The sequence below is a fragment of the Rana temporaria genome, chromosome 6 (assembly GCF_905171775.1).
Source record: "Rana temporaria chromosome 6, aRanTem1.1, whole genome shotgun sequence".
Taxonomy (NCBI): Eukaryota; Metazoa; Chordata; class Amphibia; order Anura; family Ranidae; genus Rana; species Rana temporaria.
This window is the reverse complement of record NC_053494.1, coordinates 86848205-86874096: the sequence shown is the minus strand read 5'-3', so window position 1 is coordinate 86874096 and position 25892 is coordinate 86848205. Positions and strand designations below refer to the sequence as shown.

Genomic DNA, 25892 nt, shown 5'->3' with positions numbered 1-25892 from the left:
GGAAGTACCCAAGATCTTCCTGCGGCCATCTTTATAATCTGAGCATACCAGGGCCTCCTGGGCCAATTTGGGGCCACTAGGAGTACTGGTATTCCCTCCTCCTTGATCTTGCACAGCAATCTCTGTAAGAGAGGGATTGGGGGGGAATAGTGAAAATTGATTCCAAGGAATTATCAGGAGCATCCATTCCGTAGACCAACAGATCTCTCATCCTAGACACAAAGTTGTCCAACTTCCTGTTGAGCCTGGAAGCTAGCAGGTCAACATCCGGGGCCCCCATCTCTGGCATATTGCCTTAAAGACATCGCAGTGGAGAGACAGTTGCTGGCGACGTAGATAGTCCGCTTGCCAGTTCTCTACTCCTGGAATGAAGATTGCAGAAAGACAAGGAACATGTTTTTCTGCCCATGTCAAAATCCAATTCACCTCTTTCTGAGCATCCCGACTCCCGGTGCCTCCTTGGTGATTGATATAAGCTACTGCAGTAGCATTGTCAGATTGAATCCGAACTGGGTGGCCCTGTAAACCTGTGTGTCCAGGTTCTGAGGGCTAAGTATACTGCCCGAATCTCGGGCAGGCTCTCTTCGGTCTTGGCCCAGGTACCCTGGGCTGAAGCGTCTTAACACTGCTCCCCAGCCCAACAGGCTGGCATCCGTAGATGCCATCTTCCAGATGACTGGGAGAAAGGACCTTGCTTTCCGCAAGTTCTCAGTCTTTAACCACCAACTGAAGCTTTGGCGCACCTTTGGAGATAGGCGCATGGGTAAAACCAGAGCTTGGCTTTTCCTGTTCCAGGCAGCTAGAATATTGCCCTGCAGTAGTCGAAAGGAACTGGGCGTAAGGAACAGCCTCGAAGCAAGCCACCATCTTCCCTAATAGCCTCACACAAAGGCGAATCGATGGTCCCTTCTTCGCCCCGACTTTGTGGATCAATTCTCTTAAAGACTTGATCTTTGGCTTTGGCAGGAATACCCTGCTTTGGGCTGTGTCTATGATCATACCCAAATACTCTACCCCTTCTTAGGGCTTGCAGAGAGGATTTCTGTAAGTTTATGATCCATCCTAAATGCTCCAGGTAATTTACTGTATTGAGCACTGCGTGATCTAATCCTGCCACTGACTGATCACAAGTAGATAGTCTAGGTAGGCCGTCACCGCTATGCCCCGTGCAATCAGCTTTGCTAACAGAGGAGCCAGAACCTTTGTAAATACTCGGGGCACGGTTGCCAAACCAAAGGGCAGAGCCACAAACTGGAAGTGCCGATGTTCTACCGCAAACCTTAGGAAATTTTGGTGAGCGGGATGGATAGGCACATGTAAATATGAGTCATTGATGTCTATCGACGCTAAGAATTCTCCTCCTCGTAGGGCGGTGACCACGGATCGAATAGTTTCCATTGGGAAATGGCGAATGTTCAGATATTGATTCAGAGATCTTAGATCCGGGATGGGTCTAACGTCTCCATTCGGTTTTGGAACCACAAAGAGGTTTGCGTAAAAACCTAAACCTTGCTCCTTTAGGGGTACTTCCATGATTACCCCTTGAGACATGAAGTCATCCAATCCTTTGAAGGATTTTCTTGAAACTTGAACTTCGGAACCGGTAGGGTGGGATCTCGCGAAATTCCAGCTTGTATCCCAAGTATACTGCGGAAACTACCCACTTGTCCTGGATCTCCACGTCCACTACAGACCCTGTAGTGTCACTCTGTTTACTAATATTAAACAGACTAAAGGAAGTGTTTGCAGCATTGCTGAAGCTTGAACTGATAACAGGTGATACTGAGAGCCCTTTCATTTTAATGCAGGGATTGGGCCTGCAGTATGGGCTCACTGTGTATTGAAGTTTGGTCTCCTTGCTGGTACATGTGTCTAGAATTGTGCAGCTCTACCAGCCACCCAAGGAGAGAGAGCAGCAGTGTCCGGGGTTTGTTAGAGAACGTTTCATACTGGAGAGATCTGTGAGAAACGCACAAAGCACAAGACTCTATTACACTATGTATGTTCCCTGGTGTTTCTTTACATATGTTTGGAGCTGATTGCTGGCTGCCATTGAATGGGAAGTCCTAAGCTAAAGACACCGTTATTGGAGGATTGATCATTGTGGCTGCTGTTGTGGATCTGTTACCCTTTCTGCTGTTATTTCATTGTGTTGCGGTAAGAGTCAGTAATATCTGTGGTGGAGGTCTCCTGTTTGTCCGGATCACAGCGTGGTTATTAATCACTGACATCTGGGACTATCTCATCACCATTCCTTTGGACTCCTTCAAACCTCTTGGCTTGCTCATATTCCATTTGTGTTTTACTATCGTGGAGATATTTATGTTATTCTAACAGTCACTTATTTAATTTTGTACTTCACAATATTGGTGTTTCTGTTATCACATTTAATAGCGCGACTCCTTTGTTTATTATGTTTGCTTTGTGCTGTATGGCACACTTGAGACGCAGCTGATATATGCACTATAGGTTGGGTGTGCGCAATATTTTTCTTTTTGTTCCTATTTGATGGACAGTCTTCCGACAGGCTTCCGACGGTCGCATCTATCGCGTCACGATTTTCCGAAAGTAGCCGAACGTCGGTGCGCAGGCGCCGTATAGAGCCGCACCGACGTTCGGCTTCTTTCGGCTACTCGTGACACAATAGATGCGACCGTCAGAAGCCTGTCAATCAAATAGGAACCCCCAGTCCCGAAGACCATACCCGGAAGTGGCGGAGAAGATCGCTCTCTAAAACGGTAAGTACTGCTTCGTTTTTAAAAAAAAACTACCCGATTCCTCTTGACAAAATGAGCATGAATCTAATGTTAAACATTTTTTCGGGTGAACTCGCGCTTTAAAGTGCATATAAAATCCTGTGTAACAAATCTCAAACGACTATGAAAAAGTCCATTGTTGGCAGGTGAAAACAGCACAAATCCTGAAAATAATTCTGAAAAGAATGTCCCTCGTGCTGGATATTTATAGATGCGTGCTTGGTGAAAGTGACACTTAATCCCAGTGGGTGAACACTGCAATCCGTGCTCCTGCAAAGCCTGCACTCACCGGATATACACCCCCTCTTGGGGTATGGAACCTTCACAGTGCAAGCCACTGTGTCGCTCTTTGGCAAACAAACCGACTTTTTCTGCTGTTCTGTTTTTTCCACTCCAGCTCATGTACAAGAGAAAAGGCCCCACATAGTGTTTAATCGTTTTTTTTTTTTTTTAAACGTTTATTAAAGCTTTTAAAATGGGTACTCACACATTAGTAGAGTAAAAATCGCATTTAGTCCTATTAGGAAGTTGTGGCGTTCTGCTGCTCGACCAGTTTCGTCTGATGATTTCATCTGGAGCATGCAGGATGCCTCCATTACTTCCTAATTTATAGCAGATTATGACGGTGGACATTTTTGGTAGCCTGTTGTATCTCCATGTATTAGAAAATATACAGCAGCCATTTTGGGTTGGTTTTTGAGGACCGAAGTCTATGGGAACCTATTAGGTTGAGGTAGTGGGCGGTCATTTTTAGTGAGTCTTTAGAAACTAAGGTTAGCGTTTTGACCAGCAGCCGTCATGAATGCTTTTAATTTATGCCATTATATATATATTTTTTTTTTAGCTAAATAGCTTCCTTTACCCTTATGAAGTCCTGGTTTCATATCCTCATTGTTCGTTTTTGCTGTAATCCTTCTCTGTTCTGCACACTTCCTGGTTGTCTGTTTCCTTATGAAAAAAGTACTGGGAGCTTCTCTCCGTGGTCTCTAATCAAGAAGGTGTGATTACTGTGTGTCTAAAACCCCTCAGCACCAATCACTTTCATTTTAAAAACAAACACTGCCCTGTATTGGCTCTGTGTCTCTATCCTTCACAGAAGCATAAAACTAGATGAAAAGCGAAACTGAAACTGCAGGCACATTATATGATTGCTTTTTATCTATTTTTAATCATTTTTAAAAAGAATCCGTTTACTATTATGTCTCTATACCCTGTAAACAGTCATTTCAGCAAAAAAAAAAATTTCCTTTACAACTCCTTTAAATGAAAATGGGGGATTAAAATAATGGATTAATAAAAATATACGCTAAAAAAATATGATAAAAAAAAATAAGATGGTTAGATTAAAAATTGGTTAAAAAACAATTCAGGTCTAAATCTATGTTTAGGCCTGATGGCTGAAGGGTGACCAACTGGAAGATCCAAAGGGTTTCGTTCTGGGATACTTTTCTCTTTTTGTTTTCCCCTCTCCAATGCCCTTTAATTTTATCAATACCATTAAAAATCATGCATGTGCGGTCGCTATTGTGATAGTCTCTAAAAGTGTCGTGAAACTCTAGGTTTGTTGAACCGGTTCTTTATGTTAGTTATGTGTTCACGAATCCTCACATGCAGCTCTCTCGTGGTTCTTCCAACATATTGCATTTGGCAGGGACATTCTATAACATGTTACATGAGTGCCCTTACATGTGATAAGTTATTTAAGATTATATTCTGATCGATTGGATGAGGAGGTAAAATTCACTTTCTTCTTGTTTTTTTTGCTTACTCTGCAGGGAAGACAGGTGCCACATTTAAAAAATTCTTTGAGGTGTTTAAAAAATTCAAATCCGTTTTGGAGGGTCCAGGGCATTGTGTACAAGTCTATTCCTTAAATTCAGAGCTCTTCTATAAATGAAGTAAGGCCTAATTGGTATTATTTTGGTTAGCACTTTGTCTGCAAGATGGGCCAGTGTTTTTTTTATAAAATTTTCTACAGCCTTATTCTGTATATTATATCCAGTAAGGAAGGTCATGTCGCTGCGTTTTTTCTTTTTATGCTTCTTTTGTGATGCGTTGTTTATCATAAGATTCCTATTAATTTTTCTCACATTTTCTTACAGCGCTATCATGTCTTTCTTTCTTATATCCTTTTGATACGAATTTACTTATCATGTCTGCTTGGGTATCATAATCATTGATGTTACTGCAATTTCTGTATATTCTCATCAGCTGTTTTTTTGGTATATTACCTATCCACTGCCTGTGATGACAGCTATTGATAGGAATATATCCGTTTCTATCTGTTCTAAAAAAAAAAAAAAAAAAAGTTGTGGCGTTAATAAAACAATTGTTAATATACAGCTGGAGATACAAAAAGTCCACAGTTTGCCTATCCCAAGATCCAGAGAAATTGATACCATAGGCATTATGACTGATCTCATCGAAGAAGTTTTGCAACTCCGCTTCTGTGCCACTCCAGACCATCACTATATCATCGATATACCTGCGGTATAATTTAAGATTTTTTCCTTTTTACACTATAAATCTTTTCTTCCTCCCAGTGAATCAAAAAGATGTTCGCTACACTGGGGGCACACTTGGCCCCCATCGCTACGCATTTTGTTTGAGTAAAAAAAAATTCTTCTTCGTGCCAGAGGCAATTGTGGCTCATGGCAAGCGTTAGGTCTTCGATGATTTATTTGATTTGTTCCTCCATCATGTCAGTTTGATTGTATAATGCCCATTCGACATCTGTATGCCATCCTTCTGCACTATATTTGTATACAATGAATTAACATCAATTGTTACCAATATGTCACTTTCCTTCACCTCAAAGTTCTTTAGCTCATCAATTAGTTGTCTGCTATCTTTTAGATACGATTTTTCCTCCTTTACCAATAGTTGTACTTGGCCGTCTTGGTAGGCACCCAGTCTTGAAAAAAGGGAGTCTATGCCGCTGATAAACAGATTTAGACTTGAATTGTTTATCCAATCTCATATTTTTTTATCATATTTTTCTTCATCATATTTTTTTATTATATATTTTTATTAATCCATTTATTTAATCCTTCATTTTCATTTAATATACATTATCTTTTAAATTGAATCCCACATTCTTGGCTCAACTATATATATTTTTTAAATTAATTTTTAAATTGTATATCACTCATTCCTTTATTTGCCAGACTGTATGACTTCCTGGATTTCAGCCTTGCAGATCTCACACATGCTCAGTGCTGCACAAGCAGTGTAATAGGTTCCAGATCAGGTTTCAGCACCTGTACTGTCCAAGTCACATGATTCTTCGAGACTGGGGAGTGCACAGACTCCTGGAAAGTTACACCCACTACATTCCCAGGAGTCTGTGCAGTGTAGGTTATAAAGCTTAAGCACCTAGGTGCAGGCAGAGGGAAAATGAACTATTCTGCCTAGCAACAACACTTTGAAGGCATCTAAAAAAAAAAAAAAATTCTCAAAGGACTAATGACATTTTTTTTAAAACTACTGATGTAATGTTATATTTATGGGTGGAACTCCACTTTAAGCTTCAAACTTAGGACTCCTTCCTGGCTTACCTTATTCCGCCCCAGGTTTTCTGCCAAGCAGAACCAATCTTCCCCCACCACGGCGGGGTATGTGTTTCAACCTTCAGGGATTTGGGTTCCTACTTAAAGGAGGCCTCTTCCCTGGGCCTTGTAAAAGACTCTGCCAGGACTTTTAGCGTATAGTAGCGGAAGTGCTGGACCCTAGAGCCCAGTCCTCTGAAGAGAGACATTACAGGTGACATCTCGTCCACGAGGTCCGGATACCATCCAGTTTTGGTGTAAAAATGTAGGCATCTTGGACGGCCCCTAAAGTGTAGCTATTTTACCCCTCAAGGGTTTCTTTGGGAGAGCTTCTTTAGCTCATCCAAATCGTGTCTAACACCTTAGGCACTGGCGAAAAAACTGAGGTACTTCTCTTATGGGAGGGGTTATATGGAGAGGAACTTGTCTTCATTGGTTGTGCTAGTGTTCAATCACCTCTGGTGACAATACAACCCACTATGTAATTAATAGGAGGCTCTGTGTCAAGTGGTGTATGATAAAGACAATTTTTATACAAAAGAGAAAAAAAAAGCGCACACACACACACCACATATGTTACAGGGACAAAATTATGGCAAAACTAGCAAGACATCAAAATGATCATTATGTAAACAAGTATGCCTTTTTTTTTTTACTTCTCACAAAATAGTTAATAACAGCTATGTAAAAATGGAATGTTTAAGGCTGCAATAGGGACACTGAAATATACCTGTTGTATTCTTAGCAAAAATGGAATTCCAAAGGTGCCAAAAACTTCCTTATGAAAATGAGCCACAGTAATTAGCATTTCATTTTCTTTGTCTATATCTACCTGGTCCAAAGGAATTTCCTGTAAAACAGTACAAAATAAGTGACAAGTAAAAATTACTAGAATATAAACAGCAATTTAAAAGACAAGACATTCAAAGTAAGCAAATGTGAGCTGCATTTCTCGTTTTACCAAAACGCAGTTATATAAAATAACTGGTACCATAAACTTGCCTCTATTCGAAATGTTCGACTTGTTGCAGGCGATAGACATTCTAATAGCTCCTCCTCTTGATGCACACCAATGATCTTGTAGCTTACAATTTCTAGCAGCCTTGAAGGAAAAAAACACAATAAAATAAGCATGGGTAAAGTAGTTATTCCTGTGCTACAGTGGAAACTATGTGTGCAGAGGGGTAAAGGTGCGGCATACTAAAATAGTATATTTGATAAATGAATGTGCAAATATACAAATAGACTGACTGAAAGATAAAAATAGCTATAAATGCGAAAATAAGGTGCATCCAAAGGTGAACTGAATGAATGTGCAAACAGTGCAGGTAAGGTGACTCAGGTGCATAAATAAAATCACAACGTAAAGATAATATATGCAGTCGCAGAGGAAATCGCAGGATGGTGTTATGCTCCAATCAAAATAAATGAATGAACATAACTGATATACGACAATGATGGACGAATAAACAGTGAACTAAATAAGAGTGCAAATAAATACAAATAGATGACTGTATAATGCAAGTAAAACCACATCGTATGAATGGTGGATGGAACCACAAGATTGTCCAATTGTTACAAAGTGCAAATGGTGCAATTGCAACTCAGTCCAGGAGGTAATGCAATTTAATCAAAAGAAATTGCAAAGTGCGAGTGAAGTGCTGGGTGCTAAATGACATCAGCAGGTGGCAAGGTGACTTGTTGGTGACACCTTTGGGTGTCACCATACACCGAAGATTCACTAAGTCACCTTGCCAACTGCTGATGTCATTTAGCACCCAGCACTTCACTCGCACTTAGCAATTTCTTTTGTATAGGACTAGTAATGGTAGATCATGGGACATGCAATCAAAAACTGAAAGGTGTGCAGCATAGAACTGCTAAAAAGCTCACAAGAACCACACAGGTTTAACCCTTTCGCTGCCAGGTTCGTACGTCGTACAGACCTGACAGCAAGAGGTTTTATACACACTCCCGGTGGCCGGAACCCCCTGCCATATATCCCAGCTCTGTCTGCCCATCTGTAAGCATGAAACCGGCATAGCGGGCGCCGCCGGGTAGGGGGGAAGAGAGCCAAGGAGACACGCACCCGCTCTCCTACCCTTTTTGTTGTCCACTTGGAAGCAATGAGTAGTTCTGCACTACATTCAGTGGAGAACAGGGCACACATCCAGGGTTTTTTTGGCCCCCGGATGTTTCATTACATGGGGACTTTTTGTCCTGCAGGAGTCCGCTGAACAGTCAGGAGTCAAACTCTGCCCAACCCTGTAAGGCTCACATCTTTCATTTGCATGTTCCTATTCATATGAAGGAATGCCAATTCCACGGGAAGTCAGATGATCCACCAGGCCAGCAGTTTTAACATTATGCTACACAGCACTAACAGAGTTAACCCTGAGCGGCCAGCATATTATTTAATTTTGGAATTTCTTTTGAAATTATCCAATTATCGTGTCTATCCGATTTATGGCCATGATTTCTATCAACCAACATCAGTAAGGTAACATCATTTAATCAGTAATCTTCATCTCCTTTGAGTGATTAAGCTACTTCCACAGTGTGCTATGGCAATCATATTATACATATTTCCCTTTTTACTTTTCATTTCCAGTTTCTGCCTGCCTCCGGCCTCTCTCTGTCTCTCCAAGACAGCCCCTCTTTATGGTCTGCTCTCTATGTGACAGCCAAGTATAGGCTGTGCAGAGACTTCTCCTTCCCCTTGTGGGATCCATTACATCTGGGACCTGATCTCGCCACGGCTAACGCCTTAAACCATCTACATCCGCTATTGTAAGGTAAGGACTGTTCCACAGTCCGCAGCATTCACATGCACCCAGTTCACACATACCTTATTCAGATGAATATGTTTGTATTGTAATTTACTATATTTATTTTGATGTATGTATATGTATACGCTTCTGGTCAATAATATGTATTTTTTCTCGAATATCCTTGTCTTAACCCTCTAATTAGGGGGCTTGTTCTCTCTTTTTCTTTTTTTGGTACACATTATTTAGTTGGATTTCATGTATGATGATATCTCATTGATATACCTTTTAATCATGTAGACCAGGGGTCTCCAAACTTTCTAAACAAAGGGCCAGTTTACTGTCCTTCAGATTTTAGGGGGGCCGGACTGTGGCCAGCGGGAATAGATTTTTTTTCTGCCATTAGTGGGAGTAAACAGTGCCCCATCTTTGGTATTAGGGGGAGGAATAGTGCACCATTGTTGGTGTCTGTGGGAGAAATAGTACCCCATTGTTGATATCAGTGGCAAGAATTATGCCCCATTGTTGGTGTTAGAGCACAGAATGATGTCTCATATTAGTGGGATAAATAGTGCCCCAAGGGCCGGATAAAGGCAACCGAAGGGCCGCATCTGGCCCCCGGGCCACAGTTTGGAGACCCCTGATGTAGACTATCACCCTCCATGGGTTCCTGACGAAGCCCTTTTGGGCGAAACTAGTTGAACCCCCACACGTGGGCTGTGATGAAGACCACCTGCATCATCTTGCATGTGCAGTACCATTTATAAACTATAGTCTGAATGCTTTTATTATGCACTAAATATTTATTATTTACTGTTTATTTTTTGTACTTTTTCTACTTTATGTAAAAATAAATTTGATATAAAATTAATCGTTGGTATGACTTGAATGACTGAGGTTTGACCAAGCCTATAGAGTTATTGGTATATTTGATCTCTATCCATCAAGCTTCAATTAAAGTCCCATAACCCCGCCTTGTTTCAAGGAAATCCTTCTAAATTATATTCCCAGAGCATCCCTTATGTTACAGTCCCCAGAGTTCTCCCTTACATCAGAGTCCCCCCTAACAATGTAAGGAAACTGAGTTCAAATGTAAAAGGGGAACACTGTGAACACTGATTTAAAGGGGGACACTTGTGATTAATTTCATATGATTACAAATGTTATTTAAATTGCAAAATATATGTAAAGTTTATAATATAAAACAATAAAATTGCTGTGCATCGCTTAAGTGTACGGGTTTGACATGAAGAAAATGTGGCAACATTAAGTAGAACATGTTTTTTTTTTCTCTAAAAAGAACAAAGACAAGACTTTACAATCACTGGCCTAGGGAGAACAGAACGATCCTTCTCTTTAATCACTTAAGCCCCGGACCTTTAGGCAGCTAAATGCCCAGGCCAGGTTTTGCGATTCGGCACTGCGTCGCTTTAACAGACAATTGCGCGGTCATGCAACGTGGCTCCTAAACAAAATTGGCGTCCTTTTTTCCCCACAAATAGAGCTTTCTTTTGGTGGTATTTGATTACCTCTGTGGTTTTTATTTTTTGCGCTATAAACAAAAATAGAGCGACAATTTTGAAAAAAATGCAATATTTTTTACTTTTTGATATAATAAATATCCCCCAAAAACATAATTTTTGTTTTTCCTCAGTTTAGGCCGATACGTATTTTTCTACCTATTTTTGGTAAAAAAAAAAAATCGCAATAAGCGTTTATCGATTGGTTTGCGCAAAATTTATAGCGTTTACAAAATAAGGCATAGTTTTATTTTTATTACTACTAATGGCGGCGATCAGCGATTTTTTTCGTGACTGCGACATTATGGCGGACACTTCGGACAATTTTGACACATTTTTGGGACCATTGTCATTTTCACAGCAAAAAATGCATTTAAATTGCATTGTTTATTGTGAAAATGACAGTTGCAGTTTGGGAGTTAACCACATGAGGCGCTGAAGGAGTTAGGGTTCACCTAGTGTGTGTTTACAACTGTAGGGGGGTGTGGCTGTAGGTCCGACGTCATCGATCGAGTCTCCCTATAAAAGGGATCACTTCATCGATGAAGCACGGGGAAGCCGTGTTTACATACGGCTCTCCCCGTTCTTCAGCTCCAGGGAGCGATCGCAAGGGGGCGGCTAGAAACGAATAGCCGCGCCCTTGTCCCGGATCGCTCCCCGCGGGTTACCGACCGCCGCATGTACCGGTGGGGGGTTCCGATCGGACCCCCGACCCGCGGAAAAGCGGGGACGTACATGTACGCCCATATGCCTGTACGTGCCATTCTGTGGACGTATATGTACATGCGGCGGGCGTTAACCGGTTAAGTAGAGGTAGAAGCACTAGGAGAAGGAGACATTTTGTGGGGTATAAGTACCCCCAGGTACTACCATGATGAATTTATCAGTGGTATTTGCCATCAAAAGGCATGTGTAGAAGACTTTTCTTTAAAACATGTTCAACAGACCAAGCTTTCAGGCCAGCAATAGACTAAGCGATTTTCTTTCCTGCAACCAATTTTATCCAATGCAGCTTTGATACAGCCAACAAGCATTTCCAATTGCGGACAAATTAAACATAGCATTGCATAAAAAACAGGATTGCTTTCCTTATGCGATACACCTGTTGAATTCCTGTACCCATTCTGTTATAAGGGGAGAAGCTGAAATCCATCTAACTACAAGCATTCTACTAGCAGCAAAAAGTGACCTGGAAACCGCCAGGGATTTATACTCATCTAAAGACGAAGAGGGGTCAAAGTTTCCCAGAATACATGTCAAGGGATCTACACTTGGTGAAGAACCGATCATAACAAAGGGTATGACAAGTCTCCATGAGGTTGATGGCACACACTGCAGAAAGCCTTGATGTAAACCTAAACTACAGAAAGTGGAGAACAATTTGCCCTATGTATTCCAGAATCCAGAAGTGGAAAGAATTTAGTTTCATCATAAACTGGCAACATTCAGGTGGTTCCCGCAAGATTTACAAGTGAAAAGAATCATCAGAAGAGTTATCCAAGAGCCAAGGGCCACTTGTGGAGAAAGACTTGGAATCAGCAGGTACAATTGATTCAAAGAAAATAAGTAATGCACTCAACTGCCATGTCTTGTATGGACGCTCACCACACAAGACTCCATTGCTGAAGAAAAAGCATGTTGACGCTTGTTTAAAAGACAAGCATGGGTTTGCACTGTTTTGCATAATCATACTTACCTAAGTGGATGCAGCATCGGTCCCTTCGCCGCCTCTGCACCGAGAACCGAGCCACCGATTCTCACAGCTCCGCGAGTGGAGCTGCTTACTGTAAAAAAGACAGCTCTCCTGCTCTGCTCCTCCATGCTCACTAAAGCTGTGGAGGGGTGGGAAACAGCTGTCTCAGCGACTCCCTGAGAGGCTGAGACAGCCATCAGTCCAGGCACCTGGCAGGTCCAGACATCGAGTCGGGATTATGCAGTGCCTGGACCGATTCCAGTGACGTCAGCAGAGAACATACTTCAGCCCACTCTGCTGAAAACGTGTCACAGGAGTGCAAAACGAATTGCACTCCTGTGACCAATAGAAGCATAGCCAAAACAAGCTCAGGCTGGACTTCTCCTTTGAAGTGTGCTGCACAACATTAGGACAAGCCTAAAGTTTTCTATGTCCGGAATGTAGATGGCCGACATAGCTGGCATGCTTCTTTCCACCCACCTTAGGATGTGAGTGACCTCGGACGCTGCCGCCGAGCTCCGCGTTCCCCCCTGATGGTTGACATACGCCACTGCTGTGGCGTTGTTCGACTGGATCCAGATGGGGCGACCTTACAACCTACTCGACCACAAGGAGAGGCATAGCCCGATCGCCCAAAGTTCCAGGACATTGAATGGCAGACGGGATTCCTCCAGAGTCCAGCGACCCTGGGCCGACTGGACCCCCCAGCCCATGAGGCTGGCGTCTGTCGTAATCACCGTCCACTAGAAGGGAAGAAACGACTTCCCGAACCGAAGAGCCGGGGATCTCAGCCACCAATTCAGAGACCCTGACCGGGTGACTGACTTGAATCTGAGGATCCAGGGACAATGGAGATTTGTTCCATTTGGACAGGATCTCCTTCTGCAACACTCGAGTGTGGAATTAAGCATACGGCACCGCCTCGAAAGAGGCTACCATCAAGCACATGACTTGCATGCAAAAGCGGAGACTTGCATGATGCCAACACCCTCACTGCAGACTGAAGCGTCTGCAATTTCTCCAGGGGTAGAAAGACCCTCGCTTCCGTAGAGTCCAGAATCAACCCCAGGTACTCCAAGCGCTGAGTCGGAACCAGGACCGACTTCTGAATGTTCAACACCCACCCGAATTCTCGAAGGGTTTGGCTGGCTATAGACAAATCCTCCTCTAATTCTGAGCCAGAAGCTGCTCTCAGAAGACAAACGTCTAAGTGGCCCATGATGGCAATGCCTCGCTGTCTCAGCAAAGCTAGGATCGGTGCGAGCACCTTGGTGAAAACTCTTGGTGCAGACGCTAGTCCAAAAGGAAGGGCCACAAACTGATAGTGGTCAGAAACCTCTGGTGACTTGCACAAATTGGGACATGCAAGTATGCGTCCTTGATGTCCAAGGACACCAGAAAGTCCCCCGGATGGAGCGCAGCCACCACCGAACAAATTTATTCCATGTGGAACTTCCTTACCCTCACAAAAGCATTTAGGGCTTTGAGGTCCAGGATCGGACAAACCCCATCCTTCTTAGGGACCACAAACAGATTTGAATAAAAACCCTGAAACTTCTCGTCCTGCGGGACGGGTAAAATCACCCCGCAACTGAGCAAGTCCTGCACTGCCCCCAACAGGACAGACCGACGAGCCGGAAGAAGAGGGAGACTTGAGGGAAAGAATCTGTTCAGTGGATAGGAAAGAAACTATCTTGTACCCCGAAGAGACCATCTCGCAGACCCACTGGTCGGAGAGTCCACTGAGTCGTGAACCTGCGAAGCCGCCCCCCCACCCATGAGTCGGGCGGGGGACAGACTTAATGCAGTGGCGGGCTTGAATACCGGCTTGTTCGGCTTACGCACACAGGGACGCTTTTGTCCCCCAGCTGAGCCCTTGTCGGCCTGGGAGGGTTTACCCGCAGGCCCTAACTGACAAAAATACCGCTTCTGCGTGGGAAAAGAAGGACCCGGGTTATGGCGGGGCTCCTTCCCCTTGGTGGACTGAGGGAGGCGAGTGCTCTTGCCCCCAGTGACATCCTTGATAATGTCATCTAGCGAGTAACCAAAATGCCTCCCACCTTTGAAGGGTAAATCTGCCAGGGCTTTTTTGGAAGCTTGGTCAGCAGACCAGCATTTCAGCCAAATGAGGCGACACAAAACCACCGTCGAAACAGAAGCTCTGGATATCAAGGGGGCTGCATCCAGAGAAGCATTACAAATATAAGGCCCTGGACCAGCTGGTCTGCCAGCCTAATAACTTCTGGAGAAAGTTGGTGCTCCTCCACAGACTGGTGCAAAATCTTTGCCCATTCAGTTGAGACACCTGGGTAGTGGCCAGAATAGGCGGCAAGGCAGACCCTAGCATGGTAAACATGGAGCGGGTCAGTGCTTCGGACCTCCTATCATTCTGGTCCTTAACCACATCAATACCCGCCCATTGTCATTTGACGTCCACAGAGGGGATCTCCCATCCTGGGTGGACGTCAAATGACGTCCTGGGCTTTGCGGGTGGATATCTGAATGATGCCTGCAGCTAGAGGCATCATCCAGATATCCTTTTGTTCTGCCGGCGATTCTGCGCAGCATAAGAACGATCATAGCGGCGGTTCCGCCGCTAGATCGTTCTTACAGGCAGCGGGAGGGGACATCCCCCCCCTCCCGCCGCCATCCGGTGCTTCTCCGGGCTCTCCCGTGCCATCGGGGGCCCGGAGAAAGAATCGTCGGGCGCTCGCAGGAAGCATAGAGATGACTGATGGTCACCAGTCATCTCTATGACCGTCGGAGGACCCGGGCGCGATGTGTTGACGTCACGCCCGGGTCCCGTAAGTAAACAAAGCCGCGATTGCGGCTGTAAGCAACAGTATTCATGAGATCGGTGAATTTAATTTCACCGATCTCATGGTTTTCAGCCTGGAGGAGAGATGCGGGGTCTTATTGACCCCGCATCTCTCCATAAAGAGGACCTGTCACACACATTCCTATTACAAGGGATGTTTACATTCCTTGTAATAGGAATAAAAGTAAAAAAAAAAAAAAAAAAATTTGAAAAGAAGTGTAAAAAAAGAAAAAAATAAGTAAAAAAATAAATAAAAGGATAAAAAATTAAATTAAAACGCCCCTGTCCCCGGTAGCTTGCGCGCAGTAGCGAACGCACATGTAAGTCCCGCCGACATGTGAACGCCGTTTAAACCACATATGTGAGGTATCGCCGCGTGCGTTAGAGTGCCAGCAACAAATCTAGAACTAGATCTCCTCTGTAAATCTAAACTGGTAACCTGTAAAAAAAATTAAAGCGTTGCCTATGGAGATTTTTAAGTACCGAAGTTTGGCGCCATTCCATGAGTATGCGCAATTTTAAAGCGTGACATGTTAGGTATCTATTTACTCGGTGTAACGTAATCTTTCACATTATACAAAAAAATTGGGCTTACTTTACTGTTTTGTTATTTTTTTAATTCATGAAACAATTTTTTTCCAAAAAAAGGGTGTTTGAAAAATTATTGCGCGAATACCGTGCAAGATAAAACGTTGCAATGACCGTCGTTTTATTCCCTAGGGTGTCTGCTAAAAAAACATATATAATATTTGGGGGTTCTGCGTAATTTTCTAGCAAACGAATAATGATTTTTACATGTAGGAGAGAAGTGCCAGAATAGGCCCGGTAATGAGGTGTGTATAAAAGCCCTGTATTGAAGTGGTTAAAGGCAGGGGTCCCTTCAATAGGTAAAGTGGTCACTTTATTTAACTGGGCAACCGGAGGATCCACTACCGTAAGAGAGAGGCCAACTATTTTAAGAGGCTCTCCTCAAAAGGGTACCGAACCATCAGGCGGCGAGGGTCCACAAAAGCCTTCTGCGACTTTTCCCATTCCGTATCAATGAACTCGTCAAAGAAAGGCACACAAGGAAAAACCTTCACAGAACGGTCTGATTTGTGTGACCCAAAAAAGACGGAGCCCTCAGAGGATTTCCCAGCTGCACCATCCAGCTTAAGGGAGTCCCTTACAGCACTGATAAGCACACTGACAAGTGCCCTGTCCTGTACTGACCAAAGTGAGGTGTCTTCCTCACAAGGAAGGTCCTGGTCCACATTCTCGGACAAAACAGAACCAGGGACCTGAGCACAACCAGATCCTGGTCTGAGTCAGAGCATTCGCTAGGGGATGGCAGGGGGAGGAGGCGCTTTTTACCCCCCTTACGTCCGCACGCTGCTTCCACCCTGGCAACAAATGTTTTCAGGACTGTCGACAAAGTGTCCATGGGAACCACAGGTGCAGGAGCACCAGCTGCCACCTCTGGCATGTTTGGGGAAGAAGAACCAGATACTGACTCCATTACAGACAGCTCTCAGGGACCTATTCAGACTCACCAACCCACTGTACAGCGCCGCTGCCCGCCCTCAGTACACAGCGTGTGAGGGGAAGAAAACCGTGAGGAAAAGCTGTGAGGCAATTGTGAGGAGACCTGTGCTGCACGCCATAGGAACCAGCACTAGAGGCCAAAATCGTATCCAAGATGGCCACCGGACGCCTCAGAGCAGGGCGTGGCCCCAGTAAAATGGCCGACCGCCATAGCAAGCTGTGCCATAGCGAGGCCACAACAAAATGGGGGCCAGTGGAAAATGGCAATGCAAGCAAAATGGCGGCGAAACGCCGCAATGAGGGAGAGAAGGCCTAATAGGGTCCTTTACTGTTGCTAAAGCATATCAGCCCCCAAACCAAAAAGGTGCAAACACACCGCAGTCCCCTGGAGAGGAGCCCCCCCCCTCGCAGAAGCAATATATTGCAGTAGAGGGAACAAGACAGAGCAGGGAAGGGAGTATAGGAGGACCCCCGAACCCCAGGAATGCTCAGCCATACCGACCCACCGAGGCGGGAGGGACCGTACTTACCCGTCCATACGAGTATCCACTGACGCATTCCTGACAGACATACAACCGCATTGGAGGTAGCTGTCGCCCTGGTCCACTGTGAGTCAGACAACACCACAGACCAGTCATATGTGGACCTTGGAGCAAAGCTCACCGGCCACCCCAGGAGTCATGGGGCATTCGTGGCAGACCCAGCCTCTTTGCAAAGGTGTACTCACGCTCGCTGGCCGGACTGAGGAGACTACAAAGATCTATATATCCAGCCTGTATCTCAGCCGACAGTTGATAGAAGATAGAAAATAAAAATAGGATTTTTTGTACTCACCGTAAAATCCTTTTCTCTGAAGTCCATGGACGGATACAGCTCCTTAAATCTTGACAAGTGGGTTATGTTCCCTGTTTACAGGAGAGGACTAGGCAGAAACATGTTAAATACATGTTACATTGACAGAGTTGAACAGCCCCGCCCAGGGGGGCGGTCCTTCTAGACGTAACCCTCCTCACTGCAGTTCGTAACAAGCAGTACAAACCTAAAATGGAGGGGTGGGAGCTGTGTCCGTCCATGGACTTCAGAGAAGGGGATTTTACGGTGAGTACAAAAAATCCTATTTTCTCTTATAGTCCATTGACGGAAACCGCTCCTTAAATCTTGACAAGTGGGACGTCCCCAAGCAGTGTCAAAAAACTCGGTGTGGGAAATATATCAGTAAAACCAATTTTAACTTCACCCCAAAACAAGCAGAGCTCCTCAACCGAGGAGGTGAAACTTTAAATAGCCGCCGGCAAAAACTAGCGGCTGAAAAAAACATCATAAGATGCACTCACAGCAACCATGTAAATTCTGGAAAAAGCGCGAACGGACGAGCAAGTCGCCGCCTCGCACACCTGTGAGAACGACGCATGATGTCGAAAAAAAAAACCCAGGAAGCACCAATTGCCCTGGTCGAAAGTGCCGTGACCGAAAAGGGGGGGGCACGCCCCTTAGGAGCATAGGCCTGTATGACGACCTGCCTGATCCACCGAGAAATGGTGGTCGACGAGACCAACAGGCCCTTTTGTGGAGCAGACACCGACACAAAAGAGAGTCAGAAGCTCTGAAACGGAGCCGTAGTAGGCTGGTATACCCGCAAAGCGAGTATCACGCCTAAAATATGAAAGGCCGAAACCTCCTTCGGAAGAAGGGAAGGTCACGGGCGCACCATCACCTAATCCTTATGGAGGATCAAGCATGGCGGCTTGCAAGACAAGACCGCCAACTCAGAAACCCCTCTAACAGAGGTAAAGGCCACAAAAGGGGCCACCTTCTGAGATAGTGTCAAGAGAAAATCTCTCTGATGTTTCCAAAAGAAAGGTTCCTGAAGAACCGAGAGCACCAGAGTCAAAACTCATGGGGGAAGAGATGGGCCAAGAGGGGAAAGTATATGACAAACCCCCTGCACACAAAAAAAAAGGGGACCCACCAGGGAACGGGCCGCAAAAAGGCCACTGAAAGAACACAGCCAAGGCTGAAATCTGCACCCAAACGGTGCTTTAAGCAATTTTTAGATCCACTCCAAGCTTTAAAAAAACCAGCAGGACCCTGGACACCGAGTACGTCCGTGGACGTCACTCCATCTCTTCTCACCAAGAGAGGTGCGACGGTAGATCCTGCGGGAGAAGACTACGGTGCCCTGCTGAGATGACCGAGTCAGACAGACCCCGATCACCTGAAGTCTGGCTTCCAATAACCATGTTGAGCAAGTCAGTGACTGAACAACAGGAGGAAGTATGGGACCTTGAGACAGAGGAACCTCCTGCCCTGGCAACCGCCAGGATACATCCGCTACCAGGCGCCCGATATCCACGTACCAAGGACGCAGAGGTCAATCTAGAGCGATTAGAATCATCGGGATCTCCTCAGCCTCCACTCTGTGGAGCGGCCGAGGAAGCAACTACCATGGAGGAACGGCAAAAAATCACTGATACAGACCCCACAGGGCCACCAGCGCGACTGACGCGTCTGTACCAGATCACTAGACCTGGCCACTAACTTTGACAACCTTGCAGCGGAGATGAGCGGCCAGGAGATCCATGCCCTGTGAGGCTCACCTCCTGCAAGGGAGCCGAAACACCCCAAGCACAAAGACCAGTCGCCCTGGTCCAGCATCTGGCGACTCCAGTAGTCCGCCTGCCGGCATACCTGATGGTAGACCGAAGCCACAGCCGTGGCGTTGTCCGGCTGAAACCAGATCGATCGACCACAAGGAGAAGCATAGCCTGATCGCCTAAAATAGTAGGACAATGAACAGTAGACAGCACCTGGTAATCCCAGGCGGTCTCCCACCAGGCACTAGCCAGTCCCAACCCTGGGTAGCTACCGAGACCAGACACATTCAGGGAGGTGTTGCCGTAGGTCCACGCAAGTCCAGCGACTCAGGGCCGACTGGACCCCCCAGTTTTGTGAACCCCCCAGGTTCACAACCCGTGAGCTGGCATCCGTCGTAAACACCGACCACTGGAAGGAAGAAACAACTTCCCGGTCCGAAGAGTCGGGGATCTCTGTCACCACTCAGAGAGACTGACTAGGTGGCGCACAGGAATCTAATGATTTCAGAGACCAGAGATTTTTACCACCTGGACAGTATTTCCTCTGGAAAACCAAGGTGTGAAACTGGGCATACAGTACCGCCTTGAAGGAGGCTACCCACAGGCCCCGAACCAGCAGGCGGCCGGAGAGAAGACCGATTGTGTGATGCCAATACCTTCACCGCAGACTGAAGAGTCTTCATTTTCTCCAGGGGAAGAAGGACCTTTGCCACGAGGAGTTTGGATCAACACTAGATACTCCAACGCTGAGTCGGAACCTAGCATGCCCAGGATTTGAACCCTGGGTCGCACACATGGAGGGCAGGTCTGCTGCCACTGAGCTACACCTTCTGGCCTAAACGTTCAACACCCACCCGAATCTTCGGAGGGTCTGAATGGGAATAACCCATCCACTAGGTCAGAGACAGGAGCTGCTCTCAGAAGAAAGTCGTCCAAGTAGCCAATGAGGCAAAGCCTCGGTGTCCCAACAAAGTTAGGATAAGTGCGAGCTCCTAGCTGAAAACAAATGGTGCCGACGCCAGATCAAAAGGGAGGGCCACAGGCTGACAGAGACCCTTCTCTCATCACGAAGCACAGAAAAAAAAAAAAAACACTGACATGCGCAAAACGGGACATGCATGTATGCTCCCTGATGTCCGAGGACGTCAGGATATCCCCCGGATGGAGCGCAACTACCACCGAACAAATGGACTCCATGCGGAACTACCCGACGATCACAAAGGTATTTAGGGCCTGAGGCCCATAGAAAACCGCAAAAAACTCTCGTCCTGCAGGAATGGTAAAATTACCCCGCAGCTTAGCAAATCCCACACTGCCCAAGGCAGACCGACGGGCCAGGAGAGGAAGACACGAGGAAAGAACTTTGTTCTGTGGATAGGAGGAAACCCTATCTAGTATTTCGAAGAGACCACCTCGCAGACCCACTGGTCGGAGAGCAGGCAGGTTTCACCGAATTGTGAACCTGCAAGCCGCCCCTCCCCTCCTAGAGACAGGGAGGGAAGGCTACATACATTGTCAGGATTTGGGTGCCCCTAAATAATACACACACATAGTGTGTATGTATATTATGTAGGTGTATGCACACATGCCTTTGGAGGAAACCGGAGTACCCAGGGGAAACCCACGCAGACACAGGGAGCGACAATGCAAGCTCCAGGCAGATTGTCGTCAGTGTCAGGATACGAACCAATGACTCTCTTGCTGCCAAGTAATGGAGTTAAGCACTACCCACCGTGTGCATAAAACCATTCTGAAACAGACGCCCTGGATAACAAGGGAGCAGCATTCAATGAAGCATCACAAACCTATATGAGGCCCTGGACCAGCTGGTCCGCTAGCCTAATAACCTCAGGAGAGTCGGTGCTCCTCCACTGTCTGGTGCAAAATGCTCACTCTGAGTTGTATACAGCACTAGGGGTCAGGACTACTCCAAGATGGCCGCCGAGCGTTCAGAACGCGGCCACAGGAAAATGGCCGGCACAATGTAAGCTGCGCCATAGCGCGGCTACAACAAAATGGGCGCCAATGGGAGTTTTCAATGTAATTGAAAAACCTCCCAAAAAATGGCGCCAGCGCCGACTGAGACCCCAGTGTAGTGGCCACAATAGGCCGCAAGCCAGACCACAGCATGGTAAACATGGAACGGGTCAGTACTTCGGATCTTCTATCAGTCAGATCCATACAAGCGGGGGTTCCCGCCCGGCGGTGAAGGACTACAAAAGACCTCAGCGGCTTTTCTCATTCCGCATCTCAGAAATTATCAAAGAAGGGCACAGAAGGAAAAAACCTACACAGCGGTCTGATTTGTGTGATCCAAAAAAGACCGAGCCCTCAGCGGAAACCCAGCTGCACTATGCAGCTTAGGAGAGTCCCTTGCAGCAGTAAAAAGCGCACCCATAAATGCCTTATTCTGCTTTTTTTTTTTTTAACTAGATACCTGGTCCACGGCTTCATAACAGAGCATTCCCCAGGGGATAGCGGGGGAAGGGGGCAATCTTTTACCGCCCGCCCGCAGTCCACCCCCACCCTGGCACAAACTGTGTCCAGGACTAACAATAAAAACTCTGTGGGAATCCCAGGTGCTAACATCTGCTGCCACCACCAGCATGTGGGGAAGGACCCAGATACTGACTCCAATATTTACATATAGTGTGTATTATAATATGCACACATGTCCATACAAATAGACAAAAGCTCCTAGAGCCCTGCGCTGACCAGGGGACTCCCTCAGGAGGAGACTGCCCAGCGCTGCCTGTGAGAGGAAAAAGAACCGTGAGGTAACTTCTGCAGGGACCTGTGTTTAAACAGGAAAAGCCTCCTAGGCTGTTTTATTTAATGATAAGACACAGATGCAGCATAAAAAGCAAAACCCTTATAGGTGTCACCAATCAGTCAGCGTCTGCTGAAGTATAATCATAAACATCTGTGCTCATCACAGGGCTTTTTACCTCACAGGAAAGCCCAATACAAAAAAGAAAAAACACAGGCCAGATAACAGTCCCCTCAGGAAGGCCCCCTCCCCCCTGACAGCAGCAATGTTAGCAATGCAGCAAGGGAAAGGAGCAGGGAAGGGGAAGGGACCCCGAACCCCAGGAATGCCCAGCCGTACCAACCCACCGAAGCAGGAGGGACTGTACTTACCCGTCCAAGCGAGGACTCACTGACGCATTCCTGACAGAACTACAACCGAAATGGAGGTAGCTGTCGGCCCGGTCCACTGTGAGTGAGACAACACCACAGCCCAGTCATATGTGGACCTCGGAGCAAAGCTCACCGGCCCCCCCAGGAGTCATGGGGTATGGCGTGGCAGACCAAGCCTCTTTGCAAAGGTGTGCCCAAGCTTGCTGGTCGGACTGAGTAGACTACAAGGATCTATATTATCCAGCCTGTCTCTCAGCCGACAGTTGTTCAAGAAAAAGTAAAATAAAATAAAATTTCTCCTCAGGGCGCTGGGCCCAAAAGGGAGCCATACGTCCTTGCTAGGCAGAACGAAACTGAGGCTGCAGTGAGGAGGGTTATGTCTGGAGGGACCGGCCCCTGGGCAGGGCTGTTGAACTCTGTTTAAGTAACGTGTTAAAATATCTAACATGTTTCTGCCTAGCCCTCTCCTGTAAACAGGACCATAACCCACTTGTCAAGACTTGAGAAGGCTGTGTCCGTCCATGGACGATGAGAGAAAATATTTTTTCTGAGGCATGCACCAATCTGGGTCCCCCATTCATATTGCTGAAAGGTTAATGTAAGCATGTAATGTGGAAACCTGCTGGATAATCTCCACAGGTTACATATTCTTTGGGGCACCTTTTTTCTCCATATGGAAAACATTTCATCTTGAGAGTTAGTCCACTTTTCCATCAAGTAAGTGGGATTTCTTTATTTTGTCTTTTGACAAACACAGACTTGCTTTCACCATCCATGAGTTTTTGAATGACCTTTTTTACTATTTAGTTTTTTCCTTTGCTAGATTCACTCTTTTAAACGCCTTTTTTGACCTTTTTGGTCTCAATCTCTGATGAGATACTGTATGAACTTGTACAATATTGAATATAATTTCATTGTATATATTTTTCAATCAACATTTTCTCTATTCAGACAGTAAAGACACTTTACATCCCTGATGAAGATCAAACTTTGAAAGTTTTTTCGGAAACGCGTCGGATCACTCCATCTTTCACAAATTCACCTCTTTGGGGTGAATTTCATGTTGTAACATGGCATAGTGTCAATCTGTCTATTTATATGTTTTCAATGTAAATGTTTTGTGTTTTTTTTCACCAATTTTGTATTTCATGTAATTTTTCTACGCATATGTATTAAAATATATTTTTATAATTTTTTGAAAATATATTCTTTTCGTTGCCCACATAATCCCAACCCTAGAGGTTTCCACATTACAAAGTTTTAAGGGATGATGGCAACTACATGGTCAATTGTATAGGCTGGTTTATTTACAGTTAATTTAAGTATTAGCTTCTTTTTATGGCTGTCATCTAATCCCTGGAATAGGTTAAAAGGCACTAGAGGTACTTGCGGGGCAAGGAGGGTTGGCAATCCCTGACCTATATAAATATTACTTGGCAGCCCCACTGGTATTTGCACATAGGTGGCTGGTAGGCAAAGATGGTGCCGCCAAAGTCTCAGAGGCAGCATTTGTGGTGTCCTACAAAAGTTTGAAGGCCCTGCTTTATAGAGAGCCTCGAGCACCTCATGCACTCAAAGGCTTCATGAAAATGACACTACGAGCTTGGGGTCTATCCCACAATTTGTCTCTAGAAAATGCTAGTAGGGTTTCATCATTTGCATCTCTATGGATGAACCCCTGTTATCCTCATCTGACTATACCTGATCAAGATTTGTGGGCAGGCAAAGGAATTGAGACCATAGGTCACCATTTCCTGAAATAAAATGCTGATCTTTAACCAGGTTAAAGATAAATTCACTCTTCCCAGTTTGTTACTTTTTCATGTTTTTCAACTGTGGCATGTCCAGGTCTCCCAGTTTGGTACGACTGATTAGTGACTCAGACCTCCTCCTTTGAACAGTTGGTACAGGATGATGCGCTGTGCAAACCACTATCTGAAGCATATTAAAGAGCTGTTCCCAACCAGACCCCTCCCAATTGTGAGATGCAGAGCAAAATGGGAAGGAAGGAGATGTTTCTAATTTACAGGTGGACTATTGGGACATGTGGCATTTTTTACCTGTTCCAACTTTTGGTTTCGGCAAATTTAATATAAAATATAAATAAAAAATTCCTCCATCTTATCTACTATACGCCATCCAAGCTGGCAAATATTTATGGATCCCCCCATGGCCAAGCGCTAGAGATGCACCTATTCTCCAACAGACATCTCTGGTGTTTTGTGCCCCACAGTCCAACGCATTTATAACCAGGATTACAATCCTGCCATGCTTATTGTGCCTTATAGAGGTACTTGCAAACACGGTAGCACACAGAACGCTGTTAAGTGGATTACTTTAAGCTTGAAAAGTGATAATTTTACACTGGAAAAACCATTAGCCCCCATGGTAAAAACCTAGGAAGGACTGATGATTGCTTTGCCTAAGTGACATATGTTGGGGGTAAGGAAGCTTTGCAAAATTTGGGGCTCAAGTATTTACTTCAGTTTAGGCGTTTTAACTGTGTATGCACTACTGTTCTGCTTATTGTATTTTTTGGTACGATTGGGGGTCTGCACATCCACAGAGGGGGGGGGGGGGGGCGTCAGGTTCTGCATATTCTATATTACGATTGGGCTTTTTTTTTTTGTAACCAAGTGCGTTTTCTACTTTTAAAAATCAAATGATTTATAAAAAAAAGAAAAAAAGAAAAAGGCTAGCCAAGGCTATATAACTCCTGTTCATAGGCACCATAGTCAAATTTCCCCAGCAGCTAGAAAATGCAGAAAATGTTTGAGCTGTACATGCAAAATGGAGCAAAAAAAATTACAAAATTACAACTCTTGTAGTCTCTCCTGCAAAAAGTATAAAATACTAATAAGAAATATTCCCATAACCTATTCCCTGCCAATTTTGTCATATTGACAACCATCCGGTTTTAAAATACCAATTGTGAGACGCTCCCTGAACAACTAGAACTAAAATGAAACACCTCTATGCTTGCAGAAAAGATGTAACACCTCCACTGATCTACAAAACCAACAGAATACCAGGAATCACAGCAGAAGTACAGAACACAGGGTAGATTCTAATTTCAGTCGATTGCTAAATGGCCTACAGGACTCAAATGTTGAGACAAGTCCAGAGAGATGACAAAAACTTAATGAAAAAGTTGGAATGGAAATGTAAACTTGCAGAAAAATCTAAAACTCGAGACTGGTGGTCTCCAAACTGTGGCACGGTGGCAAGAGTGGCCCTTTACTTGCCTTTATCTGGCCCTTGGGGCACTATTCAATCAATTGACACCAATGATGGGGCACATTACCCCTATTGACACCATTAGATGCTATTCTTCCTATTGTTACCAACAGTAGTGCCTTATTCCTCCCATTAAAACCATGATGGGGCACTAATGCTGGGGCAATCTCTACTCCCACTGGTCACAGTCTGCCCCCCCTTTAAGAGAGTACACTGGCCCTTTGCTTAGAAAGTTTGAAGATTCCTGCTCTAGAATAAAAAAAAAATCTTTCAGTGTTTGAAGATCAATACAG

The 25892-nt window shown here is 45.2% G+C and overlaps 1 protein-coding gene across 2 annotated transcripts in view; it reads right to left on the bottom strand.

Annotated features, from left to right (window-relative positions):
- The window catches only part of USP7 (ubiquitin specific peptidase 7), a 507717-nt gene that overhangs the window by 67355 nt on the left and 414470 nt on the right, over nt 1-25892 (bottom strand). For both annotated transcript variants that reach the window (XM_040356967.1, XM_040356966.1), the window contains 2 exons: nt 7307-7406; nt 7035-7154 (listed from right to left, as the gene is read on the bottom strand). In XM_040356967.1, the coding sequence (XP_040212901.1) occupies nt 7035-7154; nt 7307-7406 (220 nt within the window). The remainder of the gene's footprint in view (nt 1-7034; nt 7155-7306; nt 7407-25892) is intronic.